The sequence below is a fragment of the Strongylocentrotus purpuratus genome, unplaced genomic scaffold (genome assembly GCF_000002235.5).
Source record: "Strongylocentrotus purpuratus isolate Spur 01 unplaced genomic scaffold, Spur_5.0 spur5_scaffold_8, whole genome shotgun sequence".
Classification (NCBI taxonomy): domain Eukaryota; kingdom Metazoa; phylum Echinodermata; class Echinoidea; order Camarodonta; family Strongylocentrotidae; genus Strongylocentrotus; species Strongylocentrotus purpuratus.
In genome coordinates this window covers 32021927-32046431 of record NW_022145614.1, presented here as the reverse complement: position 1 = coordinate 32046431, position 24505 = coordinate 32021927, and the positions used below count along the sequence as shown (strand labels likewise).

General features: G+C 36.9%; 1 protein-coding gene across 2 annotated transcripts; it reads left to right on the top strand.

Annotated features, from left to right (window-relative positions):
- The first annotated feature begins 3056 nt into the window (after positions 1-3056).
- On the top strand, positions 3057-22851 carry LOC754448 (GMP reductase 1-like). Of its 2 annotated transcripts, none has more exons than XM_030975336.1 (9): positions 3057-3586; positions 8147-8266; positions 12211-12294; positions 13363-13536; positions 15538-15619; positions 17375-17481; positions 18029-18071; positions 18964-19123; positions 19660-22851. In XM_030975336.1, the coding sequence occupies exons 1-9, from the start codon at positions 3482-3484 to the stop codon at positions 19844-19846; spliced, it is 1062 nt and encodes a 353-aa protein (XP_030831196.1). In that variant the 5' UTR covers positions 3057-3481; the 3' UTR covers positions 19847-22851. The 2 variants fall into 2 exon arrangements, with proteins under 2 accessions (XP_030831196.1, XP_030831197.1); XM_030975337.1 differs by having other exon boundaries at positions 3059-3568.
- Positions 22852-24505: the final 1654 nt, after the last annotated feature.

Here is a 24505-nt window from a genome sequence, read left to right as displayed (position 1 = left end):
TTTTCTTCTGCATTCGTGTAATCATACAGTTTTTCAATAACAATAATAATATAAAGTACAATAAGTATTTTTCTGACAATTAATCATAAATTAGCAAATACATATATATACTACGTTTCCTCAAACATTATAAAACATGATACAATTATTTGCGGAAGAGGACTGTCATTGTAAGCAGATTGCTTGATAATACGACAGCAGCCCAGACAAAAACTCATGAATATATTAACACACATATTAAGCAGATACGGATAGGTAATTGAAATACAAATTTCGATGATGGTGATATTGACAATGCAGATGAGGATGATGATGATGATGAAGACGATGATGATGATGATGATGATAATGATTCGAATGAAAGAAGAGATGACATGATAAACAATGAAGAGTTGACACAGAAATTCTACCTTGAGTATTCTGATAATAACATCGTTTTAACTTTGGCCTTAATGAGTAGAGTGAGCAGGCCCGTAGCCACGGGGGGGGGGGGGTCACGTGCCCCCCGTCAAAAAAATTGAAATTGTTTAGACCCCTCCCCAGAACGTCGATCAATTACATGTATGTGTCCCCCCCCCCCCCCCCCCCCCCCCCCCCGCCCCCTAAACATCAAACTCTGGCTACGGCCCTGAGAGGGAGCAACATGATTTAATAGATTCTGGAGAAAGTTCCATAGGTCAGGACCATGGTGTCTTATGGATTTATTTCGGGTATACTAGATGAAAATTTGAGGAATTACGAGTAGGGTAAGAGTGAATGCTTCATTCATAGTGTAAAAGTTTTGAATGAAAGAGGGAGCATATTTTTTAAATACTTAACATGATCAGTAACATTGTAGCGAATTTATGTCGAATACTGTAAGGTTTTTTCAGTTTGTAAATATTGGACTTGTGTGAGATAAATAATGGTGAACCAGTACAAAATACGAAGGGCTTTCTTTTGCAATAAATAAATAGAGTTGATTTTGATTTTGGGCGGTGGCCAATACTAAATTGCAATATGTTATATACTGTAATATCAATGAATTATAAAGCATAACAGCGGATAATATGGGATTAATTTCTTCTTTCAAAATCGTTTCAAACTTACAGTAAGTTCATTGGCTGCATATATCTCTTTCAAAAAGTGTTTGAACTAACTATAACAATCCCATTTTTGTCTTGATGTCTTGATTTGAAATGTCTTGATTTGTAACTGTCCCTTATTACCTACGCATGTTGGTAATGAGAGACCTTTGGTGATGACGTCATAAATTATTTTTATCTTATTAATCAGTTACATCATGACCACAATTTTGTTTCCCAATAAAGAGAAGAAGTTACTAAGAGAAAACAAAACTTTCTGTATGTGTAACATTTTGCATGTTTATGTAAATTATGGAAATGTGCTTAAGGTCTCCAATTCCCCACACCTACCCTAGTACTAGAGATTAAAGAGGGCACTTACCAGAATGGAAAATGGACACTTATTGCAATGGAAAATGGGAACTTGTCGAAGGAAAAGGGGCACGTGTCAAATAAAAAGGGCACTTATCAGAGTAAAAGGAACACTATTCCTATGTGAAAAGGGGCACTTTTCGGGTGCTTGAAAAAGTGGGGGGAGGGGGCACTGTGCCCCTACCCCCCCCCCCCCCCCAGGAGTGCGGCCTCTGCTGGGGAGTATTCCTACCATTATGGTCACCGTGAAGGCATAGGCATAACTAACACAAACTAACACGGTAAAGAGTTAATATTCCAGTTTATAGACTATGTACATGGCGCTATATAGGGTGGTGAAAAGTTAGCGTAGGGTGGTGAAAAATTAAGAGTGCAGTTTATCCATAGACAATGTACATGACGCTAGGGTGGTGAAAAGATAGCGTAGGGTGGTGAAGAGTTAATATTACCTTTTATCCATAGACAATGTACATGACACTAGCGTGGTGAAAAGATAGCGTAGGGTGGTGAAGAGTTAATATTCCACTTTATCCATAGACAATGTACATGACGCTAGGGTGGTGAAAAGTTAGCGTAGGGTGGTGAAGAGTTAATATTCCAGTTTATCCATAGACAATGTACATGACGCTAGAGTGGTGAAAAGTTAGCGTAGGGTGGTGAAGAATTAATATTCCAGTTTATCCATAGACACTGTACATGACGCTAGGTTGGTGAAAATTTCGCGTAGGGTGGTGAAGAATAAATATTCCACTTTATCCGTCGACAATGTACATGACGCTGATGTGGTAAAGAGTTGAGATTTTAAAAAATATATCCATAGAAAATATGTACATGACGTTGACATAATGGTGAATAGTTTCTGTGATTTGGTATTTAAAGAGTCAATGCCCCTTTTCCCAGAGAAGGCATATTTTTTTATTTATTTATTTATTTATGCATGCATGCATGTTCACAATTTCACAATTCATTGAAGTTAACATCACATGAAAATGAATATAAATAATATAACAAATCATTTCAATTTTACAATCCATTTGAATTGACTTCACATGAAAAAGAATATAACAATGATTTATCATAGACACGTTGCAACTAATATACAGTTTGAAGAAAGAACACACAAAGGTGATGAAACATAAGCAAATAGAGCTTGAATCTTGTACCACCTTTCAAGTATATAACATATGACAAATAACATTCATGCATGAATTATGGTCGGGATATATTGCAATTCAAAAGAAGATAATAACTTTTTAATTTCTAACATACATGAGGTGAGGTCTTAGTATAATTCTTTGATTTGCCCCTAAGTACTGCGCTTTACCCCCCCCCCCCCCCCCCCCCCCCCCCCCCCCCCTTCCATCATCTACTCTCATTATATCCGACCACCATGCCTATTTTAATTGGTAGCCAGCCATCGTTGCACTGATCATGCCTGACGGATACAATACACAAAGAATATATTGCGTGTGTGTAGTATAGCGGTTGTATGTGTACAATGCGATCCTTACACTTATCAAATTGGCAATTTTTACACATTACATGGGCTACCTTCATCTCCGATTAGGTGTGTGAAGAAAAGCTTCACCGATATATCTGCGAGAGATATACGAGATCGAACGCGCGCGCGGGAATTATGCGAAGAATGTTTTGACGGTGATCTTGCTTCCAACAGAGGTGATCGTCAATTCAATATCATCAGCTAAATATCTGTTTTCTGGTAGAAGCGGAATTCCCGACGTGCTGAAGTGCTTCTCTGTTAAAGAAGGAATTAGCACACTTTTAATGACCGGACTTATTTGAGCTCTCAATTCAAGGACAAAGTTGCAGAAGCTGACAAACTCAACTGTTTCTGGACTGTTCATAATCGAGCTGCTCATCACTGTGACTGTGTCTCCAAATACTCCAAAAGACTCCAGCTCCAGCCAGGCATTAACCACCAAAGAAACACATCGGCACCAATCCACTAAGGCACTAGACCTAGGTGTCATCTAAATTTCCAATTACATCTGTGTTCCACCAGCATTGTTTAGCAGACATCCATCATGCCAAGAATCGACAGTGACATCAAGCTGGACTTCAAAGATGTGCTTGTTCGCCCAAAGAGGAGCACATTGAAGAGCCGATCAGAGGTGGAGCTTCAAGATAAAGTGAAATTTTAAGCTGCCATGGCTATTGTCTGATTGTGTGCAGTAAATTGAAGTGATGTACATCATGTGGTTGTTTGGTCATTTCATTTTCACACCCCAATTTTTCACATTCTAACCAGATTCTAATTTCTACTTTTTTTAAATTCTAGCAATCTAGGTCTGTATTTGCCTCAGATTTCTAGAGCTAATCCAAATCGTTGACGTTAGGCCTAACTTTTAGTCGTTAGTAGACTATTTGTCATGTCTTTAATTGTTTAAAGGCAGGCGCGTACCTAGGATTTTTTCGAGGAGGGGGGGGGGGTTTAAAATTTGAAAATCACACCAAAAATTTCGCAACGACTCAGCCAGCTGCGGAATGGTAAGACTAGTAAGACTAAGACTAAGACTTGGTAAGAGGACATTTTTTTTTTTGTCTCAAAAATTTCATGTCTCCTGAATAAGCGGGGGGGGGGGGGGGGGGGGGGGGGTTAAGGTCAGCTTTTTGGGGGTCACCCATTACCACAATTTTTTTTAAATATTTTTTTATTATAACAAAGAAAAGGGGGGAGGGGGTTTCTCCAAAACACATAAACAAAGTTAAAGGGGGGGGGGGGGGGGGGTTAATTACTCCCTAAGTACGCGCCTGTTTGAAGGTATGTTTGGAGTGTAAATTTGTGTTAATTGTCACTTAATTTATGTAACGCAGGGTCGAGAATAACAACAATGATTTACAGTCATAAAAAACTTCTGTAGACCCATAGCCATACTAGTCCATACTCCATAGGCATTAACTCCATTCCATTTCACCAAACTTGGGTTTTGTTATAAATAAAATAGAAAATCATGTCGACTTCCTACTACTACTAATTCTTCTACATCATACATAACACATAAAACTTTGATTTGAAGAGGTGTCTTTGTCAAGAAATTTGACTGGAGGTGACACGGTTATGGGGTTCAGTCCAAAGCACAGTATTTAAATTACTTACTTACTTAGAAATCTACTTGGGTATACTTGGGTGTAGAGACTGGAAGCTTAGCTTATTGTCCCTCTTTACTGTTGCATCCCATCTCAAGTACTGTGTCCCAATTTTATCTACATAATACATTCCTTCTTTGAAGTTCTCTCCACTCACGTGTACAAATGGGAACCCAGTACTGCATGTTATCCAGCCGTGTGTCCTGACAGTTGATTTGAAACACCATATGAATAAGTTGAACAGCAATATTTGATTAATATTCTGAAGATGGTTAGGGCTATTTGATTATTATTTTTCATTAAATCCAAAGGCAAAAATAAATGTCTGGACAACCACCCCCATCATACATGTACAGGTTTACATGTATTTTTGTTTAAACTAGCATGTTCGTGCCACTAAAAATGGTGACAGGCCAAAATGCTCTATATTAATGGAATGGAGAGGGTGCACTCTGTGAAGAATAATAATTGAATCCAATGACTGCACAATGCACATGGTAATCATAACTTTCCAATTTACTGTGACTGTGAAGGCATCCAAAATCATGCTTGTCTACAAAATTTAAAGATATTTTAATTTTAGTTACCTTCAAAAAATGTTTTCTTGTAAAAGTGAAAATAATTTCATTGATCATAATCAGAATATGTAGTCTTGAATCAGAAAACCAATAGCCATGGCAGCTTTTAATTTTGTATTGTTTTTATAAAAGTGTTTAAGCAAATGAAATACTGTAAATTGAACCAGAGCTGAAAATTGAGAAGATAAAATGTTTACAATATTCTTCATCAGAAGACACGTTTATGTAGGTCTACGGTATGTAATTTGCATTTTGAGAAAATGCATGTAGAAGAGAAGCCATTAAAGATAAAGTTATACTTTACAAAATGTGTGTGTTCTGCTAGAGAAGACCTACAAAAACATTGTACACAAATAAAAAAAATCTTTTTTTTTTTTTTTTGGCCCATCGTCTTGGCAGTGAGTTGGACAGTTTTATAGTTTTCATTTTTACTTAAGTCATGCCGCAATAAAGTTCTGTAAATTACACCCAAGCCTGCCTATCTTCAATTGTAACACATTTTCTCAATGTTTCTCCTCACTTTTCTGTAAATATTTCTAGTACACGGCCATTTTAAAATTAAATTTGTTCAAGATGTTGTAAACTTTGATATCAATGCACAATGATATCCATTTGATTTGCTGTGTTGTGACATATGAGAGTATCAAATTAGACTAATGTTTTTTGTATACATTTCTGTATCATACGCATGTGGTTTATTACATACAGGTTCCATTGTGTGCACTTTCTCTTGTAATACATGTACATGTATGTGCACAATTGTGGTGAAAATATATATCCATTTGGTTCATAACTTCAGACATAATTTAACAAGAGATGCAAGTTTGTATCCACAGTATTGCTTAAAATAAAGTACATGTAGACACTCTCACACTGTGTCATGTGTGAATGCATTTATTGTTCCATAGAGTGGTGAAGTGTGTGACGTCATCAAAAAATCTAATTTTAGAATTTCTCAATTTTTTCTTTATTTTCCGAAAGAGCAAAAAAAATAATGTGCAAATGTCGAAAACCAATTGAATATGTTAAGTATTGTCTGAGATATGACCATCTGATTAAATATACTCCCCATAGGAGCTCAGTGTTATATGCTCTGGCTCCTAACCACTAGGAGCCAGAGCATATAACAGATGGCCATATCTCAGCCAATACTTAACATATTCAATTGGTTTTCGATATTTCGACATTATTTTTTATCCTCTTTCGGAAAATGAAGAAAAAATTGAGAAATTCTAAAATTAGATTTTTATGACGTCACAGCTTCTGTACTCTATAGACTTTGGTGTGACTACATGTACATGTAGGTGGTAATGTGTCTACCGGTACTTTATTTCAAGCAGTACTGTATACATGTACATGGGTTTTTAACTTTTTGCATGCTAATGTGGATGGTGTTCAGGGAGTTTTAGATACAGATGTAAACTAAAAATGTGAAGCTCTTTTTCTCTGTTAACCCGTATCAATACAGTTTCTCCTTTACTGATATTTTTGCATTATCTTTTGATCCATAATGATAGGAATTTAAACATGATGAATTAGCCCAAAGTGTGAAAATCACAGAAAAAGTTTAGTTTGTTTCATTTCCAATGCGGTATTGAGACCAATTTAATTGTAACCAATCATTGAAATCTCTAAATTGGCAAAATGGTGCAAAATATGACATCACTACCGGTATTTAGTTCGTACATGTACAAATTGGCAATAAACCTTTTGATTTTTTTCAATTGAAGGAGTGGAAAATGAAATTAATGTTGCCATTTTAAGAAGGGAAACTAATTAATGTGGAAAATAAGAATAATCTGAACTGCACATTAAAACTTGGAATTTGATTATTGTTTATTTCAATTAACATGATATTTAAAGAAGCCGTATTCCTGTTAATAAGCTGAACAAAAAGTAGATATTTTAAATAATGTGTGAAATAATGCTGATTACAACCAAATTTCTCTTTTAGATATGAGAATGTTTGATTGAAATTACATGTGAATGCATTACTGGAAATATTTTAATATATTTTTATATGTGAATAATGCTGATGAAAATTGATTTGATTATATTCTGAGCCAATACCTGCATGCAAGATAAAGAAATGCATGAAGCAGATAGTACTACGGTACCCCTAAACCTCACCATCATTACCTGGTAGAAAGTCTCGGGAAGACGATCACATCACAGACAGGTTCAGATGAGATGACCTTTAGATATATCAAGAGCTAGATTGATTGATTGATAGCATCCATTATAATGAGATGGAGAGATAGGAGGCTCATACTCTAATAGGAACACATCATTGCACATTTAATTGCTAAATGGACTCTAAATTGACAGGAACTGAGAACGACTAGATTTTGTCCTGGGTGAAAAATCCATTCTGGCTTGTTTATGCCTTGTGAAGTTAAGCAGGTGAAACCAGGCTAGAGTTCTTTCATTTTGCTGGATACAGAAATGAAGGACACAATGCACTATGTGTTGTGCTGTTGTATTTCACTCTTTCACGAAGGAAATTGCACAGAATTCTCTCTCTCTTTTTTAATTAATGTGGGGACCCTTTGTGATAGATGCATTTTGTAAATACCAGTACCTTTCAAAGTTGATGACAATTATGAACCAAAAAAATCCCCAGAAAATTTAATAGAATATTTACTTTCCTAACTTGCTGCATCCATGCACATGTACTGTAAATATATTTTCACTATACTGGCATGCATAATATGCAATGCCAGTAATAATATATGACTATAGTGTACCAGCAGGTTTTGAAATCATATTCAATTTACATTCCATGAACATTTTTAGAAAAATCATTTGCTGATCATATGAGATGTAGGATAGATCATGTGAATGTAAGCAATGGATCCCTCATAGCTTGACTGCATTACCGGTATGTCATTTTAAAAAAATATATGCATTTTGTTATCAGTATGTTGTACAATTAGATTTCAAGGTTTTCATATTTTTCTCTTTCTTTCTCTCTCTCTCTCTCTCTCTCCCTTTATCCCTCCCCCCCTCCCCTTCTTTCTATAGGTAAATTTGACGAGGAATTACACCTTCAGGAATTCCAAGAAGACGTATGAGGGCATCCCTATCATGGCAGCTAACATGGACACTGTGGGAAACTTTGAGATGGCCAAAGCTCTTGCTAGTGTGAGTTCATTTTCTCACATTCTTTCTATTCTAAGTTGACTTAATTTGACAAGATTCTTTTGTCCACTAAATAGGAAATTTTACTATTTCTTTATTTTCCTTGCTGTAATTGATTTTATTTTGCTGCATCTACTTAATTATTTCCATTAAAATTGTTTGGCAGCATATTTTCTGTTGACCCCGCCAGGGCTAGTGTTAAGTTCATTGACCTTTGGTTGCTCGGTGACAAGATTAATTGTCAGGAAGCCAACTGCACAGGAGTCTTGCTTGTTGGAGCAAGTTAACGCCAATGAGTAAAAACTTTCAATTACAACATTTTATTCTTCGTTTTGAACACCAGGGCCCATACCGTATCAATAAAACCTTACTACAGTAAGCTAGTTGTCCACTACATGTAATTCCATAGGCTGTAGTACAAAGTTGACAACTAGACTTACATGTAGCAAGGGCGGATCAACGGGGGGGGGGGGGGGGGGGGGGGGGGGGGGGGGGGGGGGGTTATGGGGTTTAAACCCCCCCCCCCCCCCCCCCCCCCCCCTTGGGCTGCCAAGTGAAAATGTGATGTGCATAGATAAACGCCATCATGTGTCCAGACCCACGGGGGTTCAAAATAGCCCCCATTCTACATGTACTGTATGTATGTAAGTATAGTGTTCGTTCCATCCCTTACCAAGTAATATTGAATTGTAATTGTTGAAAAACAGAATCTGATTTGTTGTCAGCTTTAAAGTGTAGTAGAGCTATCAGCATGATACAGTCATCATATACAGCAGGCCTTCTCAACTAGTTTGTTAGAAGCGCCAAAACGAAATGTAATTGAAGTTGAAGTGCCAACCTGTATGTTTGATGAATGTGCTGCGAGGAAATGTAGCGACCAAGCCGACAATGGACGGGTCCCAGGGGCCCACCATAGGTGGAGGATTTTAGGGCTTTTTAAAGGCCCAGATGTTGCATTTTTAACACCTTTTAATCCAAAATGTATCAATCATAATTTCATATTGATGTGAAAAAGTTAGTACAATGCCTGGGTACAATTACACAGAAAGTAAATATGTATGTAGTCATTGTGGTGCAATAAACACGGGAAATGCCAAAATAAGTGCAAATCAAACAAACAAAATGGCTTGCTTACCTCAATTTTAGTGGCTGAAGTTGCACTTTTTAGTCAGGGCTATCTGCTTGAAGTTTGGGGTGTATGATGTTGTGCAGATTCTTAAGCAATGTTCCAAATGAGCATTTGTCAGGCTACTTCGATACTTGGTCTTTAGAATGTTCATATGTGAGAAACTCTGTTCGCAGATGTATGTAGTTCCAAACATCCCCGACACTGTCAAGCCTAATGTTCTTAGCTCTCCATATCGTGCTACATTAAGTTTCATCCAGAATGTAGCTGTTGACTCATTTCCTCTCTGCTCAAAGAGTAGTCTGAGTTCATCGTCAGCCTTCATCCGTACAAACTGCATTTGCAGCTTTGCTTTTGAAAGCTGTGGAGCCACAAGGTTTGCTTGTTCCAACCACTGACCATTGGCCTCCATAGCAAATGGAATCTTGACCATCACGAGAAGCTTGTCAATGAATGCAAAGTTGGAGAAACGTTCCTTGAACTCATTTGACAGTGCCTCAATGAACGAAACAAATTGTTCCACATCAGCATCAGGTGAGTATTTCTTCAACTGAGTGAAGTGAATCATTTCACTCATGAGATCATCTTTAAAGACATCCAACTGCAACTGGAATGCCTTCACCTCTGTCTTCACGTCAGAAAGGGACATAGATTTCCCTTGCAGGAGAAGGTTAAGTTTGTTCAAGTGCTCAAACATGTCCACAAGAAAAACAATGACCGTCATTTCTTCCTTGTCATTGAGAAAGTCAAAGTATGATTGTGAAGATTCGTTGCCCAACTGTTGAAGAAACCCGCAGAGATCTTGTCGTTAGTCCCACACTCTACTCAAGACTTTACCTTTACTCAGCCAGCGGACTGCCGTGTGAAGAGGTACATCATGATAAGCAGCCTCATGTTCTTTCAAGAATGCCTTTACATCCCGGTGTTGTTTGGCTGACTTTGCCCGTAAGAAGTTAACAAGACTAATGATAGTGTTCATCGGCTTCACGAATTCACCTTTGAGTTTACTGCACAATACCGAATTATGAATGATGCAGTGAAATGTCAACAAACGCGGACAGTCTTTTTTTAGGAGAGTTGCTGCTCCATTGTGTTTGCCGACCATCGCAGGGGCACCGTCAGTCACGAGACAAGTGATTTTCTCCAAAGGTATCTCATTTGTTTGAAGGCAATTTATAATTGCTCCATGGATATCTTTCCCTGTTGTCGATCCCATCATTGGAATAAGCGCCAGTAGTTCTTCCCTAAATAAACCTGCATCTTGATCAAGATACCTAACAAACAATGACAACTGAGCCACATCTGAAATGTCCGTGGACTCATCGGTAGCAATGGAAATACATTCTGTCACCTTCAGTGCATCAATAAGTTTCTCTTTCACAGTTTCGGCCATCACCTCGGTCCTTCTGGTATTAGTGTCATTTGAAAGTGGTATTTTGCGAAAGGTCTCAACTTCGTTTGGACATAACAAGCGAGCCGTTTCAACCATGCATTCTTTCACTACTTCCGAACTGGAAAATGCCATTTTGTGTTTGTTCAGAATCCATGAAACTCGTAGTGACGCTTCCGTAGTTTTTTCTTGGAGTGTAGTTGATTTGACAATAATCCTGGTCGAGTATTCATGTGACTTGACAAGAAAAGCCAATTTCTCAACGCGTTCTTTGCTACCAAGAGGGTATTTTTGTTCAAAAGTCTGATGTGTTTTAGTATAATGCCTCCGAATGTCGTGTTTCTTTACGCTGGCTACCGTGCGGCTGCAAATCAAACACGTCGGCTTAGCGTTCGATCTTTCCGGCAGGATGAAAAAGAATTCACGCATCCATTCATCATTGAATATCCGATTCTCTTCTTCTTTTTCTTCTCAGGCGGAGCATCAAAAGAAGTAGATGCCATGATACTAAGTTCCTAGTTACCCCTGGTCTCTGATCACGCTTGATTCCTATAATTTTCACACTATATGAAACTATTATGCAAGTTGCAGTGGTAAACAATGCTTTTGGAATAACAACGCTTGCACGATGTGCGCTTCAGGCCAAATGAGGTCATGACCTAATTAATTAACGTGGTTATTGCGACATCACTCTCGCCGACCAGTTTTTCCACTTAAAATGTCGCAATGCAGTATTATTGTTTAGCTCGATTTATCCCAGAAACCCGCGCGCGGATCACCAATCTAAAAATAGATACACGGTGTTTCCTCAGATCGGCAATGATAAACATTGTAATGTAGATAAACATCTGCACAACAGAGTCCCAAACTTCAAGCAGATAGCCCTGAGTAAATGGTAAAAGCCGTTAATTTCACCTTCTTCCTGTTTGTTAAGCAGACATTTGGGGCTTAACTTCGACTGCGACTTCTTGATTTTGCTGGGTTTTTAATTTAAAAAAAAAATTGTTAATTTTTTTTTCTTTTTCTTCTTCTTCTTTTTTTCTTTTTCTTTCCGGGCAACAGCCGCGCGCCACTTCGAGTGACCGCAAGCGCCACGAGTGGCGCGCGCGCCGCCAGTTGAGAACGCCTGATATACAGGTATAATAAAATCTTGGATGTGGTCCTTAAAATATGAGACAAATTACCTTGGACTTGGCAAGTAATAGTCAAATTTCTTAAAGCACCCACAATATTCTAATTCCAATGCACAACAATAACATTGATTTACACCCTAATGAGACAGACACCAAACCGACTACAGGCCAAACCAAAAATTGAATTAATTCCAGCGACCAAAAATCAGTCAGTTTGGAGTCAGCCTGGAGTCTTTTGGGTGGCGTGACTGAGGTATTGATGTATTTACATGTTTATTTTTCTCCTTTTTATCTACAGCATGGTCTGTTTTCCTGCATCCACAAACATTATACTGTGCAAGATTGGGTTGACTTTGCTAACAACAATCCAGAGGCATTAAAGGTAACGTGATACAGAGATATATACTCTGATGGATGGTGTAAAATCTTTTCCTTCTATTGCTGGATGTATGTTAATGTTTCAAATGAAATGAATTTTATAGGGGATCAACTTTTCTTCTTACTTTATAGTTCATCCAGTTATCCCTAGATACATCATCCCTCCAATAATTCTGCTATGTTGTACTACACATTATTTGTCTACCGGGTAATTGCCTTTTGAATCCAACTTTTCTTTCTTTGTGATGTATACAAAATTAAAATAAAAAATGTATATACAGTCAAACCTGCTTTAGTGACCACCTGTCTACAAAGGCCACATTTGTTGTTTCTCTTGAAAATGGTTTCTCATTGAAATATGTACGAAAGGAACTTGTCTACAAAGACCACCTGTCTACAGAGGCCACTTTTTGTGTTTCCCTTGGGCGGTCGCTATAGACAGGTTTGACTGTATATAAACACTGGATGGGTTTAGCAAATGTAAGAATGATTCGTTTGGTACTTGGTTCTTGGTTGGGTAATCCCTTGGCAGCTTACTCAGAAAGCTATAATGGGATGGTTGGTGAGGCGAGTAACTACAAGGAGTGTCATGTATTGCTGGAATGGTGTGTGGAAAAAGCACTTGCTGATGCTAGTCTAAACACAATGGTTGTATCTGTTCTTACAACGTGAGTGCTTTTCAAATGGCTAGTGGACTAATGCATTACAGCACTTTATCATGTGCTCTGATGCATTTAAAGATCTTTTCTTCAAACACCCTGTACCAAATAACGTGTACAACATAGTCAGGCATGATGGCTCTGTGGTTTAAAGCGCCCGCCTCATGAACGGGAGGTCGTGGATTCGAACCCCGGCCGAATCATACCAAAGACTTATAACAATGGGACCTTCTGCCTTCTAGCTAGGCGCTCAGCACTCAGCATATTAGATTGGAGAAGGGTAGTTATGCAGGGCTCGCTGGAAGAGCAATTTCATAACTGAAGTGGCTACCCTGGGTAAATAAAACATTGTTATTATTATTATTAAATAAGATATCTCATTGCCACCCTGTGCATGTTTCTTGTATCTATAGCATGTAGCAGTTAGTTCTGGAACATCACAGAAGGAGGCAGACAAAGTGGCCGAGATCATCGCTGCTATACCAGCCATTCAATTCATCTGTCTTGATGTTGCTAATGGCTACTCAGAAGTCTTCGTACAAACTGTCAAAGAATTCAGACGAAACTTTCCAGAGCATACCATTTTCGTGAGTGTAAAATACTTGGTATTGACAAGATGGTTTCAAGAAGCAAAAAAACAATTTCTCTCTTGGAAGCCACTTTTTAACCTATTTATTGCACTTTAAAAGTCAAATTTGCCTTGAGTATTAAATGTCAGTTAATTACTTTCAACTCATAACAGCAAATAAAACTTACATGGAGTTGTCAAACACAGTCCAAAATAGCTATGTCAGCATTACAGAGCTCTTAGGCCTGCCAGATATGATGCCGCAAAAACGTGGCAATTATTCATGATGGCTCAAAACGTAATACATGTCACATTTCTATTATAACGAAGAGCTCAGTGAGTATGCACAGGGCCTTTATTGCACACAGTTGTCATTCATTTGCAGTGGTTTACAGTTTCGTATTGGAATGAGCCTTATATAGCATGGTTAATCGTCTGAAATATAACATCTTCTTTCTCGCAAAATTTATCAATATTGATGGAATGCTGATTTGAAAATCAGCATCATGAGTATATATATATATATATATGAATCTTACAAACACGTAAGTCAACAATGTTGTCGAAAAAGTGTTTTCTGCCTGTACAATTGAGACATGATGAACGATCGAGTTAGGTAATTTCAAAGAAGACTGAACATACAAATATTCTTTCCATTCCTACATGTATATTTCTTTCTTAAGCCTCGGTCACAAATGCCATTACGAACTGCTACGAACGCCGTACGAACGATTTTCAGACAATGGAAATTCGGGAAGACAATGGAAAAACAGAAATTTGTACGAAATTATCGTTCGTACGAACCTTTGTGACCATAGCATTACTTACTTTCTTTCTTTCTTTCTTTCTTTCCTTCTTTCTTTTTTTCATTTTCTTTTTAATGGGAACATCTCCCATTTAGAACAGCTAAAATATACTGATTTTATGTTAAAAATAAAAAAAACAAGCAATCTGTTTCCTTTTCTTTGTCAAATATATACGTATTCTTTTGGTAATGGTTTATACATATATTTGATTTGTTATGCCTCCGTTACGAAGTAGCCGGAGGCATTATGTTTTCGGGTTGTCCGTCCGTCCGTCCGTCCGTACGTCTGTACGTACGTCTGTACGTACGTCCCGTTCTCGTGATCACGTTATCTGAAGAACGGATCAATGGATTCCTACCAAACTTTGGTCATATATGTATCTAGCAAAGTCGATGAACTCATTAGATTTTGGGGTCACGAGGTCAAAGGTCAAAGGTCACAGGGCTCATTATGTATGCAAAAACAGCTCGTGATCGCGTTATCTGAAGAACCGATTGATGGATTCCTGCCAAACTTTGGTCATGTATGTATCTTGTAGAGTCGATGAACTGATTAGATTTTGGGGTCACGAGGTCAAAGGTCAAAGGTCACAGGGCTCATTATGTATGCAAAACGGCTCGTGATCGCGTTATCTGAAGAACCGATAGATGGATTCCTGCCAAACTTTGGTCATGTATGTATCTTGCAGAGCCAATGAACTGATTAGATTTTGGGGTCACGAGGTCAAAGGTCAAAGGTCACAGCGCCCATTATGTATGCAAAAACAGCTTGTGATCACGTTATCATTAGAACAGATTGATGGATTCCTGCCAAACTTAGATCATTTATGTATCTTGCAGAGCCAATGAACTGTGTAGATTCTTGGTTCATAAGGTCCAAGGTCATGGGCTCATTATGTATGCAAAAATAGCTTGTGAACGCATTCTCATTAGAACTGACAGATGGATTACTATTTAACTCTGGATATCTTGCAGAGCCAATGAGCTGAGTAGATATTAGGATCATGAGGTCAAAGTTCAAAGGGTCATATATGTATATGAGAAATTGTTTGTAATCACGATATTCTGAGAACCTGTTAATGGATTACAATTGAACTTGAATTTGAAAAATTTCTTCTGTTTTGGTTTGTAAAATTGCTCTATGACGGAGGCATCATTTTCGACTGCGCGCAGTCGAATTCCATCTAGTTCTATTCTGATTTGTTGTTCTTCTAGGCTGGTAATGTAGTAACAGGTGAGATGGTTGAAGAACTGCTCTTAGCTGGAGCTGACATCATCAAGGTGGGAATCGGACCAGGTGAGTAATCTTAAAGGCATCGTTTAACAATGTTAAATCTGAGATGCATGGCTCTACATGTTATTTGTGTCTGTGATATGGTGTATAATTGAAGCCCTAAAAATGATTCAAAATGATCAAGAAGTGCCTCAAAAAGTAAAAATCTTTGAGTGACTGGTTTTACCATACTCGTGTCCCCAATAGACTGTAGTGTTATGAAAACCGTTAGGAAAACGCAAAATTTGGTTTCGATTTACGTTTTCCAATCTTAAATATTTTGATAATCAGACAGGCGATCGGCTTGTAAAAGTCATGGGGCTCCTGACTGACCTAAAGGTTTATAATTATCATTGCAGCATTAGCTAAATCCAGGATTTTGTTTCAGAATCTGAGACAAAGTTACAGGATCCCTTTAAAGTCCCACCTAATAGTATAATGAATGTAATACCTTTACTAATTCAAATTTAATTTATAGAATCTGATGAAAATAACCGACATTATCAATAGTCCAACCGATTGTCCAGTAATTATAAGCCTCCTAAAAAAACACTGCCACAACAAAATACAACAATTTTATGTGTAAAGAAATGCAAATGGGGACAAAACAGTTGGACTACACATCAAAGGCCCCTACAGTGGACTGTCATCTTAAGTTGGCACAAGTTTTGTTGTGTGTAGTTGCATAGCTTAACAATGTTTGACAGCTGAGCAGCAGAGAGACTGCTTCACAGGAGATTACAGGGGCGGATCTAAGGGGGGGGGGGGGCGGTGGCCAAGTGAGAAGAAAAAAAGTAAAACAGTAAAACGGCGCAATTTTTTGAAAATCCTTGATCCGCCACTGGGTCAAACCTCCACCCCCTTGGCAAAAGCTAGATCTGCCCCTGGATTAGAATGAAGAGAGCAAAGAGCAAAGTCAAGTTTGATTAATAATAATACCAATTACCCTAACTTTGTTGCGCATCAACAAATAGGATTTTATTGCATGTAATGTCATAATTGAAGACTTGAAACTGTCTCTGACATGAAGAGGCAGAAATTCCATTTTAAAACAGAGCTCAGTAAATATCAGTTAAATCAATATCAATAATAATGACACTATTAAATATATGAGAGGAAATGGAGGATGGGCTGTTAGATTGGGCTCATATTAAATCATTCCCAAATGCTCTGATGCAATTAACTCACCAGTCAATGAAGACAATGCCATTCGGTCACTAAATGTATGCCATCAATATGATTTCCATCTTACCATGTATTGTAGGGACAAGCTCACGCGAGGCGCAATTATTATTCTCATCAAAAAGCTTTGTTCAGCCAATCAGTACAGAGTACCGAAGTGTGACATCATACCTGCCAAGTTGTCAAGGTTGCTAGTGCCACACAATTTTGTGCTAAACAATGGCGTGATCACACCAGCACCAAACACTGATATCGCCCTGCTCCAGCCCGTTGCTTGAATGATTTCATGATTAACCTCATGCCCAGGCTCTGTTGTTTGGAACCAGTAACCTGGATGCCGAGTGAATATGACATTCTCTAATGTGTCCCTTTATAGACAAAATGGCAATTTAAGTAAGTTAACAACCTCCTGGCTCTTAGCTGATCACTGCTACCGACTGAATAAAATTCTAAATCCATTTCTACTTTTTGGATATTCTTTTTAGAACTTCATTATGTTTTTTGTTTTTTTTTGGGGGGGGAGGTTGGTGCTCAGTACTACTGACCGTTGATATAATTGACTTGACTTGACATGTTTTGCTTGCTATGTTTGTCTAGGTTCCGTGTGTACCACCAGGAAGAAGGCCGGTGTAGGTTACCCTCAGCTGAGTGCTGTCATTGAGTGTGCAGATGCAGCTCATGGGCTCAACGGACATATCATATCAGTAAGATTCTTCATTTGGTTATTTGAAGTTTTCATTCCCACAAAAACATAATTTAAAATATGCTCTCTCCTTTGGCAGAGTTTTGTAACAATTTTCATGTAATGAAATATTTTCACTGTATCCTATCTTCTTTAGTAATTATATGTGTAATTTTGTTATGTCAGGTGTTCGCTTTCACAATGTTTAAGGTAACACATACTATTGCCTTAAAGCTTCTGAAATATCAAGCCACTGATTTCTTAGGATTTTGTTGACATTGCATAGAGCAAAGCTAGTTTGATTGTCTCAGATTCATAATTATTATTTACTGTTTCAACCCTGAATAAGATGTATATTTTAATCTTTGTAAATTTGTTCAACAGGTAGCAAATTTTGTGGGGAAATTCGGTTATTGATTTAAAATCGTTTGGTGATTGCAGTCCGTCAGACTTATGATAGATTGAGATTAGCGTTGCAAAAGTGGCACTGTGCATACCAAGGACTGAAGTGAATCTTTATGATTTGTTTTAATGGATGGATATCTCTTTCATTTTGTGATTTAATTCAGGATGGTGGATGTACATGTCCTGGTGATGTCGTCAAAGCTTTTGGTAAATATCTCTATTCAAAAATAAGTTTACAGAGTATATTTAAGTTTGAGGATGAGACAAAGTATTTTATATTTGCTTGATTTAACTGAGAGGGGAAAAAGGGAATCTATAAAAAAAACCTAGGCTTGTTGAGCGAGATTCCCAGTGTGAGTCAAGTACTAGATCATCGTCAGTATGCATCAAATCTTGTGCATGCCTGCTCCCAGCGAGACCCCAGACACACGATCAAATCTGCCCACGTCGGATCCCCGGGTCTTCCCTGCCAACGCCCATTCCGCATGCATCAGTCTTGTTAGCTGTATTGAAATGCCTTGTGCAGACAACAGTAACCATCATTATGACATTGCACAGGGCTGACACTAATAGGTACCAGGGTCGCTCACAGCATAGGTGCTCAAAAAACAGGTTCCTTTAGTACCGGTACATGTTTCAATGAAGAAACATTTTAAAGGGGAAAAAATAAAGAAAGAAAGATGTTGTATTGCCCTTTGCGACCGACCCCAAAATCTTGAAATCTATGGTCGGCTCTTTAAAAAAGTTTTTTTTTTCGTTTTTTAGAGAAAAAAGTATCAAAGCATTCAAAACTGAGAAATATCAGCCAAAAGATGGAGAAGAAGAAGTAAAAAAATTCTGACCGACCGACCCATGTTTTGGCACCTAAAGGGCAATACAACATCTTTTTTATTTTTTTTATCTTTACCGATTTTACCCCTATTTTCTTACTCAAAAGGGGGGAATTTTGTTTGATGACATTTTTTCCAGAAACTTTTTTTTTTACTCAAGGGGTGGGTGGTTGTCACTATCACCCCTGTCTTTGTAGACAAGTGGTCACTTAAGCAGGGTTGACTGTATATTTGTTTGTACACTTCTCATTCTTACTCTAACCTCTCAGGTGCTGGATCAGACTTTGTGATGCTTGGAGGAATGTTCTCAGGTCATGACCAGACAGAAGGTGAAGTGATTGAACGCAACGGCAAGAGGATGAAACTCTTCTATGGGATGAGCTCTGCTACGGCTATGAATAAACATGTCGGAGGAGTGGCTAACTACAGGTATGTCTCGGAGCAATGAACCATGAGCCATTTCCTACAGGAACAGGGTGGTAGAAATTAGAGAATTCCGTAGCTGTAAAAACCAACAACACACATTTACAACGTCATTGTAGAAGTTTAAGGGATTGTGTTTTATCAACGATAAAAACTTGTATACTTCAAATGATAATGAATATAATTGGATTATGACGACAATAATGAAGCTGTAGCTGTAGTCTGATTTGTTGATAATGCCACATAGTGTCAAGATACCATGCTGTTGAAACACTTGTGTAAGTGAGCATGTGGTTGTAACACTTACTAAACAAACTCTTGGTGGAGTTGCTGTATAAAGCATTTTTTTCCTTTAATTATCAGATATTTCATATGGAGTTAAACTAATTATCTTTCTTGTCGAGTGATGTCAAGATAGCAATTATGAAATCATAAACGAAGCATCCACTTTTATTGAAGATCTATTGAATAAACCTGTAACCAAGTACCAAATTGTATAATTTGACCATTTCCTATATTTATTGCGAACTTGTCTGTTACAGAGCTAGTGAAGGGAAGACTGTTGAGGTTCCATACAAGGGAGATGTAAACTGCACTATCTTGGATATCTTGGGAGGTTTGCGCTCTGCTTGTACATATGTCGGAGCGAGTAAGCTGAAGGAACTCAGTCGCCGTACAACGTTTATCCGAGTCACACAACAAACCAATGATATATTTGGGCATTCCTAAGAAACCTGGATGGACGCAATAGGTCCATGCTCATTGATTTCTCTACAGTGAGAAATCCATGTATGTGTAGGGTACACATTATCAACCCTTATGCCTCCGTCACACCTTTGCGTATTTGGCTTGCGTATTGCTGCTTTTTTATGGCAAGCCGTTTGAACATTTATTCCTATTTCTTGATATAAAGAAATGATTTTCTGTTGTAAAGCAATGGTAATTCTTGACATCAAGAATTGGACTCTTGATACCAAGAATTTGATTTCTTGATATCAAGAAATAGGAATAAATGCTAAAACGGCTTGCCATAAAAATGCAACAATACGCAAGCCAAATACGCAAAGGTGTGACTGAGGCATTAAGGCTTGTTCAGATATATTGCAGAAAACTGCTGCAGAAAACAGCCATGTTTTTTCAAACATGTAGAATGAATGGTGACTGCGGATATTCACTGAGTAACTTACAAGATATAGAAATGTAAAGTGACGTATTACGCTTTATTGCATTATTAAAATAACGCTGTGGTTTTGCTGCATCATATCCGAACCAGTCTAAACTTTCCCTACTTGTAAGAGTACATATATACCCTCATGCATACAAATATGAATACACATGAATATATTTTGGTTCATATCTACTTATTACCATCAACTGAAGAAGAAACAAATTAAAGGCTATTTTAATGCATTATTGCCAATGTATGAAAAGTTTATTGTCCGAAATTCGAAATGCAAACTGGTTCTCTCGTCAGAGAGGTTGCATAATACTAGTGCAGCCAAAATGTTGTCCTGTTTACCACAAATATTTAAAGTTTCCTGACTTTCTCTGTTTTTAGTTACTAATGTATTCCATTATTCTTTCTCTGGTGTAATAATACAAATCCATACTTGTGTCACTAGTTTAACTTGGTATTGGTCAAGGTATTCAGATTTAAAATGCTTGTAGAATTTGAGAACTTTTAATCCTTGTACTTATATAAGACAAGCATGTATGGGTACGCCATAGCCTAGAAAAGTATCGATAGAGAAATGCGTATTTGTAAGAAAACACTTGGGGAAATCTTATAAGACAACTGACTGTATTCATTCCTATACTGTTGTGTGTGTCGTGTCCATCATTATCTGTTATTCACAAGAGAGAACCATCTTTTGTTATTGTGTAAAGCTATGCGGTAGTGATGATGTGCTCCTGTACAGTTTAGTACAAAACAAAATTGTGGGGGCCCTATCATGTACTAGATCCCAGTTAGTGTCAAGCTCTGAATATAATCTTTGCAACCAGGTGACTTATATTGGAGGGTTCTTTCCACTTTCTTTAAAAAATTCAATTTAAAAAACTGTCATATTGTATTTGTAATACACAATTACTAGACCCACATATTTATATACCATAATGGATATATTTTAGGATGAATAAGATTTTGACAAACTCTTTCCTAGATACCCTCTCAAGCTCTGTATGTAGCTTCCATTTGTTACAAAGATGTTAGTTTTACGAAATATTCTTTGGCATGTACAAAGTCCCATTTCAGAAACATGGGCTGCATTTGTCATCCATTTTGTATATTATATTTTATTTTATTTAAGGAGTCTTTGATGATGACTTCCATTCAAAATTGAATAATCATAGACTGGGCTCGACACTAAAAGGCACTCAGGATACATGGGTGGGTGATCAAAAGCCAAGTCTGGACCTCAAACATTTTGAAATACTTTGATATAAGGCTGATGCATACAACTGTAAAATGTTGACTGTCCCCTTTTCAAAAAAGTTTGTGTGGAGCCCTGCCATAGACAAGTTTTTATGCCTTGATGAAAAAATAAGCAGCTTTGAGGCTTTGAGCAGTACTTGTAAAATGTAACCATTTGTATTTTAGTCATTACATAAAAGCTTGTTTGTATGATCAGCATGCCCTAGTTATAACTGAAAGCTGTGTTTTCATGTGGATGAGAAATAAGTTTCATGAATGTTGTTGTTCATATATATTTTAATTGATTTGGATGTGATATATATACTGCACAGTAAATGATAGGACTGGATTGGGAAATGATTGATACAAGATTAATGTCATCCCAGTTTGTTTTTAAAAAATCTTCAATTTTTGTTGAAAAATATATTACATTCAAGAAAGTATTTACATTTCCATGGTACAGTGTATTAGTTTTATTTGCATATTTCCTCCCGTCCATATTTGGTTAGACTTTGAAACCCTATTTAACTGTACTTTGATTTTCATATTTCTTTTGGGAAGTTTGCCTTTTACCTACTATTTATCATATTTATTTTATTTAATAACTTCATTTTTATTATTATTATATATTTTTATTTCATTTTTTATTATTTTTTAGGGGGAGGGGCTTCTTTGTTGTACCACGTTTGAATTTTTAACCACAGTTCTTAGCATAGTTTTTAATGTGATTTTAGATTGATTTTTTTTTTACACATAGATTAGAGTGTTTATTTTTGACTGGTTGTATTTGCAGTCAGAGAATGCAGGCTTTTGATTTTGATTCTCTTATTGATATCGATTTAAAGATTTTAAACTTCAAATGAAGAAGAAAAAAATCAGTTGATGGGCAGCTGATGTGATTTTAGCTTGTAAGTATAGATACAAAGTTTATTTTTGAGCTTTGTAGAAATATATTTGGCATTGTGTGATGAAGGTTCAGAGTTTTTATAATTCTTTTTTGTTATGATTATTTTTCTGATTCAATATCTCTTTCAATATAAATACTTCCAATTGCCTGGAAAACTAACAGTTTGATATATTTTTGCAAATCTAAATATAGCTTGATATTTAGTATAATTGCTGAAGTGGCATTGTCTATTGTCTGTGTAACAAAGCAAGTATTCGTTATTATATTATTCTTTGTGGTTTGGAAAATGTTTTCACCCCGATACAATGAAATTATTGTATACATTATACAGTTTTGTTTGCGAACTTTGTTTCACTATCCCACCAGTATTGTGCTGTGATGACGGTGAATAATAAAAATGGAAATGTAGTGAAATATTTCTTAGCCATTGAGTGACAATCATTTTGTGTTATAGTTTTTGTGTACTCTCTCTCTCTCTCTCTCTCTCTCTCTCTCTCCCTTCCCCCGTCCCCTCTCTCTCTCTCTCTCCCTCTCCCCCTCTCTCTCTCCCACCCCCTCTCTCTCTCTCTCTCTCTCCCTCCTCTCTCTCCCCCCTCTCCCTCTCTCTCTCTCCCTCTCTCTCTCTCTCTCTCTCTCTCTCTCTCTCTTTCTTTCACACCTGTACTTTGGTTAGTTTTGTATACAGATTTGTTTATCCTATTCATAGTGCTACACACAATGGACATTTAATGTCTCTGTTGTGTTGCAGATACTACGTCCTTCAGGGAATTCCCCTTCCTGCTATAATACTAGTATGATTCAGTCTCTGTGCTGTTTGTTATTTCTAATACAAATTATATGAAACGCAATTATGCATGAAACTAAATTTTTGTCTCAAAATATTATCTTAGAATATATTTCAAAATTTAAAAAATCAGATACATGTTTCGCTGGCTGTACTATAACATCAAAGTTCAACCTTTATAGCAAGTTTCTTTGAAGGAAAACAAAAGCAAATTGTGAAATTTTGAACAAAATTGCATACATTTTTTTTTGTAAATTATTTTTTAAAATTAAAATCACAAACCATGGAATTTTCAAACCGGCAATACATTTGTTGTAATTTGTAGGTTAACATTACTTTGTATTTTATTTTTGTTTAGCGGTTATAAACTTTGTATTAAGCGCTATATACATGTAATATATTATTATTATTAGCATCCCATTTTGGGTAATTCGGATAGGGAACATAATCCCATTATTTCTGGAGGTTCTTTGACAAAATATGCCACAAATAGTACAGGCTTGAGGGAAAAGGTGCTTGGCAATGAGATAGAAAGTCATGATGTATACTGTGTAGAAGAAATGGGGCAGCTGATCATACTTATTTTTCAGTCAAATGACCAATTAATGTACCAGTTTGAGTGATCTCAGTACAAGCGTAACCTTCTTATTTTGTATCACAGTATTTAACCTTTGATTTTACCTTTTACCTTAATCCAATCTATTACTAGGATTGGATTGTTATTTCAGGCCAACACTACTATCTGAAAAAATTGTTTCTATTTCTTTCTGTGTTGATTTTTGTTTAAAATCAATTTACAGTAGAATCGAGTTTTAAAGAAGGAGAGAAGAATTTTAAAAAAATCATAACTAAATAAATGAATTAATGCAGCATAATGACACGGATACTTTCTTAAAAGTCAAAACCCCATTTTGCCACTCGGTATTCAATTTCCTTGTTATTATTCATTGATTGATTCCACACTCTTCAAAAAACATTCAAAACATACGAATACAGAATGGAATGATAAGAACAAGATGGTGATACAAATTACAATGACAATTTATGAGAGCATCTTGGATAGGCAGAAAGGAGGGATTCCTTTAAAGCCTACTATATATACACACATACAGGGGAAAAAAAAGTTTTAAATCCTTGAAAATTGGGGGATTCAATTAAAAAAATAAGTTACTGGAATGTCATAAAAAGAAAATTACCTTCTTGGTTCCATGCAATTTTTCCTGGCCCGGGATTTTCAAACACCTTTTTTTCCTTCATTCCAAATGCCCCCAAGCAATGATTAAA

What these genes read in the sequence shown, in the direction of transcription:
- LOC754448 (XM_030975336.1), top strand. Translation starts at nt 3,482, where the DNA reads ATGCCAAGAATCGACAGTGACATCAAGCTGGACTTCAAAGATGTGCTT. An exon ending in AGGTGGAGCTTCAAGATAAA is followed by an intron (nt 3,587 to 8,146) that starts GTGAAATTTTAA and finishes TTCTTTCTATAG; the next exon opens with GTAAATTTGACGAGGAATTA. An exon ending in CAAGGTGGGAATCGGACCAG is followed by an intron (nt 15,620 to 17,374) that starts GTGAGTAATCTT and finishes ATGTTTGTCTAG; the next exon opens with GTTCCGTGTGTACCACCAGG.